Source organism: Sinohyriopsis cumingii, chromosome 1, assembly GCF_028554795.1.
Source record: "Sinohyriopsis cumingii isolate HCF-2022 chromosome 1, ASM2855479v2, whole genome shotgun sequence".
In the NCBI taxonomy this organism is placed as follows: domain Eukaryota; kingdom Metazoa; phylum Mollusca; class Bivalvia; order Unionida; family Unionidae; genus Sinohyriopsis; species Sinohyriopsis cumingii.
Window position 1 is genome coordinate 60,831,633 of NC_142961.1, and position 15,583 is coordinate 60,847,215.

Below are 15,583 nucleotides of genomic sequence, written 5' to 3' on the forward strand. Positions count from 1 at the left end.
TCTTCTCATAGCATCAGAAGCAGAATCATTTGTATTGTTGTGTTCAGGTTTCGATTTGGGTGGAATTATTTATTCAAATTATCATTCCCCGGAATTACAAAGTGCTCAGTAATTATCTTGGACAGAACCACTAATTTGGAATGATAGTGATTTCAGACAAATACATTTTAGATTATATTACAATGATTGATTGAAAGACTGTTAATACATTATCACACTTTAGGCCATCGGTACATTTGTACATTCCAGACTATAGACACATCAACACTTCTAGCATTATTTCGAACACCACTGGAATTTAATTCGCAATACTGTAAGTTCTTTTTTAAATTTATCTGTGTATTCAATGAAAATAAATTATTTATTGAATTTTACAAAACTTTGTTGGTTTTCACTCGTTTCTGTTACTTAGTTTGAGACCATACTACTTGAATAACAATTTTGAATCGCGATAATGATAATAATTTAACCAAAATGTTTATAATAACTTATTTTCTCAACTGCGTTAGCTTCCTGAGACGTATCTATCACTCTTCCTGCTGTGGCAGCAGCTACAGTTTTACGTTTAGACAAGTCAAATACAACGGGATACAGGAACAAGCAGAGGTTATCTCGTTTAACCAGTCTTCTTGCATAACTCAACGAGATCTCAGCCTTGCTGAACGAGACATTCACGGACGTGTGTGTGTGTGTGTGTGTGTGTGTGTGTGTGTGTGTGTGTGTGTGTTTGTGCATGCGTGCGTGCGTGTGTGTGTATTTTAACATAGCTTTAAAACTGTGAGTCATGTAGCTACGATGTCTTCAGTGTGGCAGTTTACATTGATGACTAGCACAGCTGCGTCATGCCGCAGATATGTAGAATAATGTCCCTCCCAGTCACATTATTCTGACACGTGGCTGACCAGTCATAACACTAGCTTCTTCTTGCTGAGCGCCAAGCAAGGAAACGGTTAGTACCACCTTTATTGGTCTTTGGTATGACTCGGACGAGGGAACCGCGACTTTCCCCAACCGAGGTGGAGCGGTCCGGACCTGTGAGATACACCAAATGGAATTCGTTTGCTGCACACAATTTGTCAAGCAATTTTGTCTTGAATAAAGAATAATTACGGGATAGCATGGACCGAATATGCTATTCAACTTTCAATAACTCGCAGTACTCTCTGCGGCCGATAAACTCTAATGAGAATAAAGGTCCAGCTAAACTTTTAAGAGGTCTGTGTGACTCCCTCTACTGGCAATCCTATATCTAACAAAGGACTAAAGCTCGAGTGTAGACGCAGACGTAAAATTCATTTAACTTTGAAGTCATAAAACCAGGTAACATTTATGATCCTTATAATGTGAAACTGAAATCTCATATGCATCACATGCAAATAAAATAACTCATTGACGTCGTGTCAGTTTTGGTCAGGACCGGATTAGGGCTTTTGGGGCCCTGGGCACAGCGAACATAGGGACCCATAGCTATCCTTCCTATTGAACGTTTCCAAATGATAAGAGTGATGAATGAATTTATATCATTGGTTAGTAAAATAAAATCATTAATTTAAACAGTTCAAATGAGTATTTATGATAAATTTATAATGGAGCAATAAATATAAATATAAATAATCGAAACATATTTGGCATTGGATAACAGTGGTTATTAAATTAGTATAAATTGCCCGTACAATGTTGACACCACCACCACCACCCCGCCTTCACGCTGCTTAACAGTTCTATGATCAGTGAACTTCATTGATTGAAAAATTACGTTGCTAGACTACCAACTCGTTACATGATTATGAAGTTACCTGCAATGTATGACTTGTCAGCATTTATTTGACATGACATGCTCAATCTAATGATATAAAACTATTATTTTAGTTGGTATACATAATCTAAAAGAAACCCTCAATATAATTTTACTTGACATCTAATAAAGCACGGAAAGAAATCGGTTGGAGATATACAGTAGTGACGATATACCCCAGTCAGCAGTATAAATGTTTGAGGGACACTTTATAATAGCATTATTGTATATACATGAAGCTAATATTCCTTGACAATTATTTGTGTATAACAAACGAAACATTTATGTGGAATTCAGTTGTAGCTAAGTCCGGTATTGCTCACGGAATACTCAGTAGTCATTTTTTTCCAAGATGAATGGAGTAATGGAATCTTAGCAATCGCTTTACGAGGTGTTTTGCTGAGACTGAAAACTATGTGTGATGTAAGAAAAGTTGTATCTTAATGTAGTTTTGGGACGGAGTTTCAGCGATACGGAATTGGTGTTTCGAGTAATGTGCTTGGAATGCATCACCAAAGGCACACACATCGTATAAACTCGCTTATAAGTTGAGTCAAACTACAAACAACAAAGATTCTGAACTGCTAATGCATAATGCACCTGTAGATTATGTATATCGTGATTGTACTACTGACTACTCCTTTAAAAAAAAACTACACAAACCCAGATCTGTCAGCGCATTATGCTGAACATTCAAGTGCTGAGCATTCATACAACTTCGCACATATTTACCTGGATTCGACATTGATAATGAACAATTACCCAGCATCGTGTTGCAACCGCTTAATAGCTGATTTACACGGTATGAAATCTAGTCTGATTAACCAGATATGTCAAAATTCACATGATAAATATACGTTATTGCGTCAGATGTGTTAGACAGTCTGAATAGAACATGGTCTATTCCGTCAGTCAGATGTGTTAGTCTGAACAGAACATGGTCCATTCCGTCAGTCAGATGTGTTAGACAGTCTGAATAGAATATGGTCGTTTCCGTTATCAATATATACTGTATTGACTAATTAGATTGTAGTCAAAAGGTCATAGATTGTATTTCACAGTTCCAGCAACTCATGTACACAATACTAAAACAACCATTCTAAGGCAGACACAATTAAAAGCTTTAATTTAGATCCAACTAAACTTGTCACGGCTATCTGACGCATTAAAAGTCACATGGTGTGAATTTTGTTTAATTAAGTGTGTCTGTGCTTAGAAGCTATCAGAGATAGAAGAAAAAAATTCAATTAGCACCAGTCATAGAACAAATCAGAGATAAAGTCATTTCTCAGTAGATCAACTGATTAAAATGCATGTGTTTAGAACTGATTAGAGATACAGTCGTCCATTGCAATATCAATTATTTCAAATTCCTACTATTCAACAGGGCTTTTCATACTTTTACCCACAACGAAGAAAACATTTTGCTTCCTTTCATCTCTACCGAACGTTTAGCTGCTTTTTGGATAGAAATATTATTGGGATGTTTGCTCTACATTTCACTTACTGTATCATCAAGGGCTATTCCCCTCTCCAAAACAGTTTCTCTCTCTCTCTCTCTCTCTCTCTCTCTCTCTCTCTCTCTCTCTCTCTCTCTCGTTTGCCTCTGCAATTACAAATGCAGTGGGTTTTATATACTACTTTCGACAAGATATTTCTCCATAACCGTAGATTTGTTTTGCCAAGCATGTTTCCTGCTGTGTGAATACTCAGTAGAATCGCTAAACATGGCACATGTGTAATAAAAGCGTGCAAAAAACGTTAAAGACAATCGCTAAACTCGGCACACATGTAATAAGAACATGTGTGTAATGTTCAATAGAATCGATAAACATGACACAAATGCAGTAAAACCTGTGAAATGCTGAACATAATCATTAAACATGGCACACATGTCATAGAACAGATGTGATATGTTCAAAAGAATCGTTAAACATGGCGCAGAAGTAATAGAAACATGTGTGAAATGTTCGGTATACTCACTAATTATGCCATACATGTGATAATAACATGTGCGAAATGTTCGGTATACTCACTAATTATGCGGTACATGTGATAATAACATGTGTGAAATGTTCGGTATACTCACTAATTATGCGATACATGTGATAATAACATGTGTGAAATGTTCGGTATACTCACTAATTATGCGATACATGTGATAATAACATGTGTGAAATGTTCGGTATACTCACTAATTATGCGATACATGTGATAATAACATGTGTGAAATGTTCGGTATACTCACTAATTATGCGATACATGTGATAACAACATGTGCAAAATGTTCGGTATACTCACTAATTATGCGATACATGTGATAATAACATGTGTGAAATGTTCGGTATACTCACTAATTATGCGATACATGTGATAATAACATGTGTGAAATGTTCGGTATACTCACTAATTATGCGGTACATGTGATAATAACATGTGTGAAATGCTCGGTATACTCACTAATTATGCGATACATGTGATAATAACATGTGCGAAATGTTCGGTATACTCACTAATTATGCGATACATGTGATAATAACATGTGCGAAATGTTCGGTATACTCACTAATTATGCGATACATGTGATAATAACATGTGTGAAATGTTCGGTATACTCACTAATTATGCGATACATGTGATAATAACATGTGTGAAATGTTCGGTATACTCACTAATTATGCGATACATGTGATAACAACATGTGCAAAATGTTCGGTATACTCACTAATTATGCGATACATGTGATAATAACATGTGTGAAATGTTCGGTATACTCATTAATTATGCGATACATGTGATAATAACATGTGTGAAATGTTCGGTATACGCACTAATTATGCGATACATGTGATAATAACATGTGCGAAATGATCGGTATACTCACTAATTATGCGGTACATGTGATAATAACATGTATGAAATGTTCGGTATACTCATTAATTATGCGATACATGTGATAATAACATGTGAAATGTTCGGTATACTCACTAATTATGCGATACATGTGATAATAACATGCGCAAAATGTTCGGTATACTCACTAATTATGCGATACATGTGATAATAACATGTGCGAAATGTTCGGTATACTCACTAATTATGCGATACATGTGATAATAACATGTGTGAAATGTTCGGTATACTCACTAATTATGCGGTACATGTGATAATAACATGTGCGAAATGTTCGGTATACTCACTAATTATGCGATACATGTGATAATAACATGTGCAAAATGTTCGGTATACTCATTAATTATGCGATACATGTGATAATAACGTTTGAAATGTTCGGTATATTCACTAATTATGCGATACATGTGATAATAACGTGTGAAATGTTCGGTATACTCACTAATTATGCGATACATGTGATAATAACATGTGTGAAATGTTCGGTATACTCACTAATTATGCGGTACATGTGATAATAACATGTGAGAAATGTTCGGTATACTCACTAATTATGCGATACATGTGATAATAACGTGTGAAATGTTCGGTATACTCACTAATTATGCGGTACATGTGATAATAACATGTGTGAAATGTTCGGTATACTCATTAATTATGCGATACATGTGATAATAACATGTGTGAAATGTTCGGTATACTCACTAATTATGCGATACATGTGATAATAACATGTGCAAAATGTTCGGTATACTCACTAATTATGCGATACATGTGATAATAACATGTGCGAAATGTTCGGTATACTCACTAATTATGCGGTACATGTGATAATAACATGTGCGAAATGTTCGGTATACTCACTAATTATGCGATACATGTGATAATAACATGTGCGAAATGTTCGGTATACTCACTAATTATGCGATACATGTGATAATAACATGTGTGAAATGTTCGGTATACTCACTAATTATGCGATACATGTGATAATAACATGTGTGAAATGTTCGGTATACTCACTAATTATGCGGTACATGTGATAATAACATGTGCGAAATGTCCGGTATACTCACTAATTATGCGATACATGTGATAATAACATGTGCGAAATGTTCGGTATACTAACTAATTATGCGATACATGTGATAATAACATGTGTGAAATGCTCGGTATACTCACTAATTATGCGGTACATGTGATAATAACATGTGCGAAATGTTCGGTATACTCACTAATTATGCGATACATGTGATAATAACATGTGTGAAATGTTCGGTATACTCACTAATTATGCGGTACATGTGATAATAACATGTGCGAAATGTTCGGTATACTCACTAATTATGCGATACATGTGATAATAACATGTGTGAAATGTTCGGTATACTCACTAATTATGCGGTACATGTGATAATAACATGTGCGAAATGTTCGGTATACTCACTAATTATGCGATACATGTGATAATAACATGTGTGAAATGTTCGGTATACTCACTAATTATGCGATACATGTGATAATAACGTGCAAAATGTTCGGTATACTCATTAATTATGCGATACATGTGATAATAACGTGTGAAATGTTCGGTATACTCACTAATTATGCGGTACATGTGATAATAACATGTGTGAAATGTTCGGTATACTCATTAATTATGCGATACATGTGATAATAACATGTGTGAAATGTTCGGTATACTCACTAATTATGCGATACATGTGATAATAACGTGCAAAATGTTCGGTATACTCACTAATTATGCGATACATGTGATAATAACATGTGCGAAATGTTCGGTATACTCACTAATTATGCGGTACATGTGATAATAACATGTGCGAAATGTTCGGTATACTCACTAATTATGCGATACATGTGATAATAACATGTGTGAAATGTTCGGTATACTCACTAATTATGCGGTACATGTGATAATAACATGTGCGAAATGTTCGGTATACTCACTAATTATGCGATACATGTGATAATAACATGTGCGAAATGTTCGGTATACTAACTAATTATGCGATACATGTTATAATAACATGTGTGAAATGTTCGGTATACGCACTAATTATGCGGTACATGTGATAATAACATGTGCGAAATGGTCGGTATACTCACTAATTATGCGATACATGTGATAATAACATGTGTGAAATGTTCGGTATACTCACTAATTATGCGGTACATGTGATAATAACATGTGCGAAATGTTCGGTATACTCACTAATTATGTGATACATGTGATAATAACATGTGTGAAATGTTCGGTATACTCACTAATTATGCGATACATGTGATAATAACGTGCAAAATGTTCGGTATACTCATTAATTATGCGATACATGTGATAATAACATGTGTGAAATGTTCGGTATATTCACTAATTATGCGATGCATGTGATAATAACATGTGTGAAATGTTCGGTATACTCACTAATTATGCGGTACATGTGATAATAACATGTGCGAAATGTTCGGTATACTCACTAATTATGCGGTACATGTGATAATAACGTGTGAAATGTTCGGTATACTCACTAATTATGCGATACATGTAATAACATGTGTGAAATGTTCGGTATACTCACTAATTATGCGATACATGTGATAATAACGTGTGAAATGTTCGGTATACTCACTAATTATGCGGTACATGTGATAATAACATGTGCGAAATGTTCGGTATACTCACTAATTATGCGATACATGTGATAATAACATGTGCAAAATGTTCGGTATACTCACTAATTATGCGATACATGTGATAATAATATGTGCGAAATGTTCGGTATACTCACTATATATGCGATACATGTGATAATAACATGTGCAAAATGTTCGGTATACTCACTAATTATGCGATACATGTGATAATAACATGTGCGAAATGTTCGGTATACTCACTAAATATACGATACATGTGATAATGACATGTGTGAAATGTTCCATAGAATCATTAACTATGGCACAAATGTAATAAGAACATTTGTAAAATATTCGGTAGACTCACTAAATATGGCACACGTGATAAGAAAATGTGTGAAACGTTCATTAGAATCACCAACTATGGTACAAATGTAATTTTTATTTTAAGAAATCTGTGCAATATTCAAAAGAATAACTAAATATGGCACACGTGTGATAAGAACGTGTGAAATGTTCAATATAATCACTAAATATGGCACAAGTGTAATAAGAGCATGTGTGAAATGAAATGCTATTGCCAATTAGAAGTCAATGAACGTTAGAGACTTTCACAAGGTGTTGTAATTGGCACGAGTTTAGCAATCAAACGCCTTACAAATCTTGTTTCGTTTCTTTGCCAAAAGATGTATTACTAACAATGTGTGTGTTGATGGCACTGAAATATTCACTACATCGTATGTTATGTAATATTGCTGCGTCAAGACAGTTATTACTGGCACTGAGTTATTCACTACATCGTTTGCTATGTAATGTTGCTGCATCAAGACAGTTATTACTGGCACTGAGTTATTCACTACATCCTTTGCTATGCAATGTTGCTGCATCAAGACAGTTATTACTGGCACGGAATTATTCACTACACCGTGTGCTACGTAATGTTGTTGTATCAAGACAGTTAATACTGGTACTGAGTTATTCACTACATCGTGTGCTACGTAATGTTGTTGCATCAAGACAGTTATTACTGGCACTGAGTTATTCACTACATCGTTTGCTATGTAATGTTGCTGCATCAAGACAGTTATTACTGGCACTGAGTTATTCACTACATCGTGTGCTACGTAATGTTGCTGCATCAAGACAGTTAATACTGGCACTGAATTATTCACTACACCGTGTGCTACGTAATGTTGTTGTATCAAGACAGTTAATACTGGCACTGAGTTATTCACTAAATCGTGCGCTATGCAATATTGCTGCATCAATACAGTTATTACTGGCACTGAGTTATTCACTACATCTTGCGCTATGCAATATTGCTGCATCAAGATAGTTATTAATGGCATTGAGATATTCACTACATCGTGTGTTATGTAATGTAGCTGCATCAATACAGTTATTACTGGCACCGAGTTATTCACTACATCGTGTGCTATGTAATGTTGCTGCATCAAGACAGTTTTTACTGGGACTGAGATATTCACTACATCGTGTGCTATGTAATGTTGCTGCATCAAGACAGTTTTTACTGGGACTGAGATATTCACTACATCGTGCTAGCCATTGCATGTCTTTTTCGTGCACTGGAGTCTAACTAACGTCGTATACAAATATTGCCTGTCTTTACTTGTCTTTTTAACGGACTAGAGTCAGCACCATACACGCTATTCATTAGTATACTTTGCTGATTATGTAAACTTATATTACGTGTTTAGGCTCGAATAAACAGTAATACGAGAAAGAGTGAAAACAACAAGCTTTAAAAAATACAATAATTTATTTCCTTGAAGAATTCTGTAAAAATAAAAAATACGAACTTACGGTTTTAAGAATCAAATCCAAAAATAACCCAAGAATAATCAACGAATAAAATTTTATTAGTCCTAATAATAAAATGTTCAAATGATTTCAAGTTCGAGTCCCGACGAATAATCCAAGATGGAAGACGATGACCTATGCTGTAACATGTAGTGTTGAAGTCTACAGTTCCTTGTAGAAACAAAATGATCACTCCGGTTTTTGGAAATCTGAAAAAAAGTTTATAAGAGCTATCTTTGATCAAGAATTCTGTATGAGCACATGTATATTTCCAGGGAAAAAACGACTTACTCCTTTTGAATCCAGATAATCTGGAGAAAAATTAACATATTACTCGAAAACTCGAAAACTGGTCACATATACTTTCCAGTGTAAAGTAAAAGCCCAAAACTGAGAATATCTCTCCAAAACAAATTTCATATCGCATTCTAAAACGCAAAAGGGGGTCACGTGATCATGTTCCAGAACCTCGTCGAAATCATTTACTTGATAAAAATTACGTGCACACAGTGTGGCCCTGACGAAAATCAATCGTTTTACTCTAAGAAATAAAATTTTAAAAGTTGTTTACATTTTAAACCACGTAGTCCCATCAGGACCTCGACAACAATAAATCATTTGAACTTATTTACGTGGTTGCTACTAATTTAAATGAAGGTCAGGATCTAGGTTAACACCTCATGTTTGCTAAAACGAACAGTCAAGGTCAAAATATTTTCTGGAAGAAGTATCATCTCCAGTGAATAAATTTACATTACTATAGCATGTAATGAAAAATAAAACAAATAAAACTGGCGAACAATTAAATTGAAATAAATATATATTAAATCAAATATAATTAAATCAAATATACATAACAGTAAGCATTCAAAGCTGACTACATTTAGTGTAATACGTTTGAAACTTTCACTTTTGGCCAGCCGATGTTTAATTGGTTAGTAATGCCTCATACCATAACGATCATATGTATTCTACTCATTAGTACGACGCTACGTATGATTACTGTGTCCACTCCGTGTCAGTTTCCTGCTTGATATGTTCACAAGATAAATTACACAATTTATCGCCAAAAGTATTGACATTTGCAGTAATTTATTTCATAAACAGTGTAAAAAGTTATAAGTGTCAACGTCTTTGAGATAAAATAATGATTGCCGTGTGGTGACATATGTTACGTATATTTGATGCAATTTATATTTAGCTTAATTTAATTGTTTGTAAGTTTTAAAATCTTTTACTTTTAATTTCATTACGTGTCAAAGTAATGTAGTTTTGTTTACTAGGAATTTGGTACTTTCCAGAAAATTCATTTTGACCTGACCTTTATATATATACTAGTGTATATGTTGATTACATTTATCTTTGTAATTTTTTTTTTTTTGTGTAATTTATTTTCTTTTCTTCTAATAAGCGTGTATTATACATAATACTAATGTTACTAAAACTGTTTATCTCTATTTGTTAATAAATGGTATATATATATATATATATATATATATATATATATATATATATATATATATATATATATATATATATATATATATATATATATATATATATATATACCTAATAACAGAAGCACTGTTTCTAGTTTTGACTTAGTTTCCGACCTTGATTCAGAAATCACCGAGACAAGCAAATAACTTTCTATTTTTATTTTATTCTTGGAGTAAAGTGATTGATTTTATCAAGGACGTACTAAGAGTAAGTGATTTTTTAAAATATGTAAACAGCCTATATTTCGTAATTCTGGGTCTTCCGAAATTGCGCAGTAGTTAATTTTAATAGTGATGCTTAGAGAGATATTTCTCATTGGGGCGTTTACTTTACATTGTATAGTGTCTGTTATGACAGTTTGGAGTTATATGTTAATTTTTATTCCAATTATTTGGATTCTACAAGATTGTTTGTTCTTTTCCCGGAGATATTTGAGTGCTCATATATAATTCTCAGACAAATACATTTATTTAAATTTTATTCGGAATCCAAATACCGGAATATTGTTTTGAGTAATTCGCAAAGGAGTGTTACGTTTATTGGATTTAATTTATATTTTATTTAATTTAATTGTCTGTAAGTTTTAAACTTTGTATTTTTAATTTCATTAAATGTCAAAATAATATAGTTTCTGTTTACTAGGAACTCGATATTTTTTCAGAAAATAGTTTGACCTTGACTCTTCAGTTGTAAACACCTAAAGCTGACCTATTTCCCGATCTTGATTTCAGAAATCACTGAGAGAAGTAAACAACTTTTTATTTTTATCTTATTCTTAGAGTAAAAGTATTGGTTTACGTCAAGGTCATATTGGGGCTGCGTGCTGTTAGAGGTCGAAGATTCTCGAAAGTTGACCCTCATCCAGGAATTTGTTCTGCGTTTCAAATTACTGTATAATCTTTGTTTATAGAGATAATTCTCAGTCAGGCTTAAAAACACTGGGACATAAATGTGTTCTTTTGTTCTGTCAGTTTGGAGTTATTTTGATGTTCATTCGAATTATTTGGATTCAAAACGATTGATTCTTTTTCCTGGAAATATATGAGTGCTCATACAGAATTCTTGGACAAAGACATTTCATTAAATTTTATTGGGAAATTCAAACACCGGATTATTGTTTGTGAATAACACAGAACTGTAGACACAACAGCACAATAATAGCTACAGTATACATCATCGCCTTCCATCTTAGATTCTTCGTCGAGACTCGAATTTGAATTCATTAGAACATTTCATTCTTAGGACTTCTAAGATTCAATTCCTGGTCTATTCTTGGATTAATTTTGGTTTGATTCTTAAAATATCTAAGTTCTTATTTTTTTTATTTTTACATTATTTTTCCAGGGAACTACATTCTTTGTTAAAATTTTCCATTCTTGTTGTTTTCACTCTTTCTTTTGTCACTGTTTATTAGAGCCAAAACACGTAACATTAGATATATGATAAAACACGCACAATATTTAATTGAGCCGTTATAACAACTTTTGGAATGTAGAAGCCATCAAACGTTTATATTTGTGGTTTCGGGGTCACTGGTTTAATCGGTGAAGGAAATTTGATTAAAATTGATTTTCTTCATTATATTCGAACTGCAGCAAAAATGTTGTTCCCACGATCATATTTTGTTTTCAGTTTATTTTCCCTTTTCAGGTTACTCAATAACAATCATATCGAAAAGCTGGTTGACGGCGTCTTTGATGGTTTATCAGAACTCAGATATTTGTAAGTATAACCGCGTTCAGTCATTACTTATTGTTACCAGACATCGCCTTTCACGGTACATATATAAGGGGATGAATGTAACAAAGAAACTTTTTTATGAGCTGGAATAGTTTTAATGCAATGCATTTTTTCTGTGTTTGATATCATTCCCTACTAAGCTGAGGAACAATAAAGGCAAGAATAGCTCGGCTCAGAATTCGCTCCTTTTTATGTTATATTTTATATTTTATTGAAACTGAAACAAAGATTTCCATGGTGGAAGTAAACTTTTTGTCACACAATGTACAAGATCAAAAGTCATTACCCTAAAGGTCAGACTTTCATTTGAATTTAACCAAAACGTTGCATATATATTTTAAATTAAGCCATGTACTTTAATTAGAGAATTAAACAAAAGCAAGTTCTGACTGACAGCTAATACAATTGAATATTTGCCTAAATTACGGTCTAACTTTCACCAAATCCGTATCTCTTACGTTTTCGTGTTAACATGGCAGGTGCGGTAACTGTCAGGAACGTTTCTCAATCTCGTGTTGACATGGATAAAAAGACCTACTAACTTCAGACCTTTACTTACTTCATTTGACATATAAACATTCTTTTTAATTATACCGATATGTAATTGATTTCAGTCATTTAAAACATGTGTGTTTATTTGTGCTGAAATGTAATGAACTGATATCAGTCCAATGAAACATTTTTTTTTACATTATACCGAAATATAATTGATATTAGTCCCTACTTAAGTTGAAGACCTGTCATTTTGCATCAAATTTATTTTGAGAGGGTCCTTTTTTCTGGGGAAAATCCCCTAGTCGTTGCATTTAAATTATCTTTGCACGCGTAGACAAAAACTCAAACATTGTTAGTCTTTACTGGTCTTTTTATATATTATAATCAGCACCTTTCTTCATATACACATGCGTTTGCATATTATACCGTACTGAATATGTGAGTATTCAAAGTTGTCTACGTTTGAAACTGAAACGTTTGGCAAGTCGATGTTTAATTGGTTAGTGACGTCTCATTCCCCCTTTCCGATAAAATTCGTTTCATTTTTCTGTTGATTATAACGGTATTTACTTTTTACATGAAACATTATAACAAGCTATGCTTACCACTCGATGGCTTTTCATAGCCGTTGAACGTGATGTTCTCACGACTGAAGGGTCTAAACCCCAATCTGACTTAGGTATACCAGCTGCTGTCTCATTTCCCAACATGACTTGCCGAAATCCCTGTCAAGAAGCTGTTAATATCACCTTGGCATCAAATCAGAATAAAATGTTAAACTCTATGACCTGCAATATCATGGTGTTAATACCTGTGTAATGGTTCTACTTAGCACACATTTACTAGCCATTCGCCTACTTCATTTGACATTTAATTTTGATCACTTTTACGAAGGAGACAGCTAATGAAAAGGGATGATTCTGTTTGCTTGGGAAATACGCTTGAAATGGAGCAATGTACAATGATTGGGGAAAATCAGATAGCGTTTCTTGGAATTTTCATCACTGGCAAAAATGCGAAACTCTGGTGTGGAAACAAAAGCTTTGACACAGATATATGTATGTGTAATGGTTTTTTAGAAGAAAGTCGCAAGAGAGAATAATCTTTAACTAACTGATTCACCCTTTGCAGAATTATTATTATTATTAGTAGTAGTAGTAGTAGTAGTAGTAGTAGTAGTAGTATCATCATCTGGCTGTAAATTGCAATTAGACTAAAAGAAGTACATGAATATAAATTCAAAATGAGAGGCTATGAATCCCATCAATATTTAAGTAGAAATACAGCCGGAGCACGGTCTGTCGCCTTTACGTCTTTTATTATTGAAGGCACAACCAAAAGTACCAACTCACAATGAAATCTACTACCTTAATTAAGTACGCTTGAAAATTTATACATGTACAATCAATGTCTAAACCAAATGCAAATGTGATAACCCAGTTTATATTGTCTATCTCTTTAATGCAAGACAAATGACAGTCTTCTCCTCAGTCAACGTTCATCATCCTGGTTTGTTATGCCAATAATTCACTGTGACTGGCCTATGATATACTCACTGCTATCGCGTGTTCCTGCGCATAAATTTGCTAGTCTATGTAATCTTGAGAATGTGTTGTTTTTTATGCTTCATTTATACCAGACAATCATTTTCCCACACCAAAGTTGAAAAGAGTGCATGTCATTTTGCACCTACATTTATTACGACGGAAAAGTACCTTTAATCTAGTACTTTACAGGTGTTGTTTTATTATTATTATTATTATTATTATTATTATTATTATTATTATTAATCACTGTAATAAAGCAAGTATGTCATATAAACGTTTAAACCTTTCGTTTCGTGGTATAGTGCTTTATGCTTCATTTAGACTATCACTCCGCATGTCTCTCTCTCTATATATATATTACATATTCACACACACAGACACACACACACACACACATATATATATGATGTTTTTATAGGTCAGTATTAAATATTTTTCAGCATCCGCATCAAGTTGAAGTAAAGCAGTTGAAATATAAACAATTTTCAAGCTTTGATTCACGTAGAAATAGCAAAAATTTTCATCACGCGAAATTGAAGGCGAGAGTCTTTCCTTCCCGTGTCCCTTCTATGTTACTCTGCAACGTCCGCCTTGTCGGTACTTCCGGTACCCTTGTCTCCGTTCTCCGGCCCTACGCCTTTGCACAACTGCCTATTCTCCTGGCCCTGCGCCTTCGCACAACTGCCTATTCTCCTGACCCTGTGCCTTCGCACAATTGCCTATTTACACGTGCTCTCTACGTCTTCTCCTCTCTCTAATCTTCGGGTGGCGCTCTATCTCATCCGGAAAGCTTCCTTAGAAGACTTTTTCCCAAATCTCGTCCGAATTTCCTAGAACTCCTTGTACCTGCTCTTTTTACGAGTGCACAATTTACTCTCGGAGAACTGTGCTGTTTCTTTAGTCACGTCAAAACCTGTACTGATTCTTCCAAAACGAATGTAACAGATAATGTCTGGCGGCGTGAGAAACTCACCCTAATTTTTACCAGTGGTCTCTTTGAAAAGTGTCTGGGGTAGTAGCACTGGTATGTTATAATGTCGGGTTTTCCGGTCTCTAAGCCTAAGCCGACCGGTAACATCACTGGCTCATGGCAAAACAAAGTCTTTTTTACCACCGC

General features: G+C 34.1%; 1 protein-coding gene across 1 annotated transcript in view; it reads left to right on the plus strand.

Moving 5' to 3' along the window:
* LOC149806956 (peroxidasin-like) overlaps positions 1-15,583 on the plus strand; it is a 116,818-nt gene that overhangs the window by 65,931 nt on the left and 35,304 nt on the right. The window contains exon 3 of the mRNA XM_089960114.1: positions 12,335-12,406. Coding sequence (XP_089816240.1) covers positions 12,335-12,406 — 72 coding nt within the window. The remainder of the gene's footprint in view (positions 1-12,334; positions 12,407-15,583) is intronic.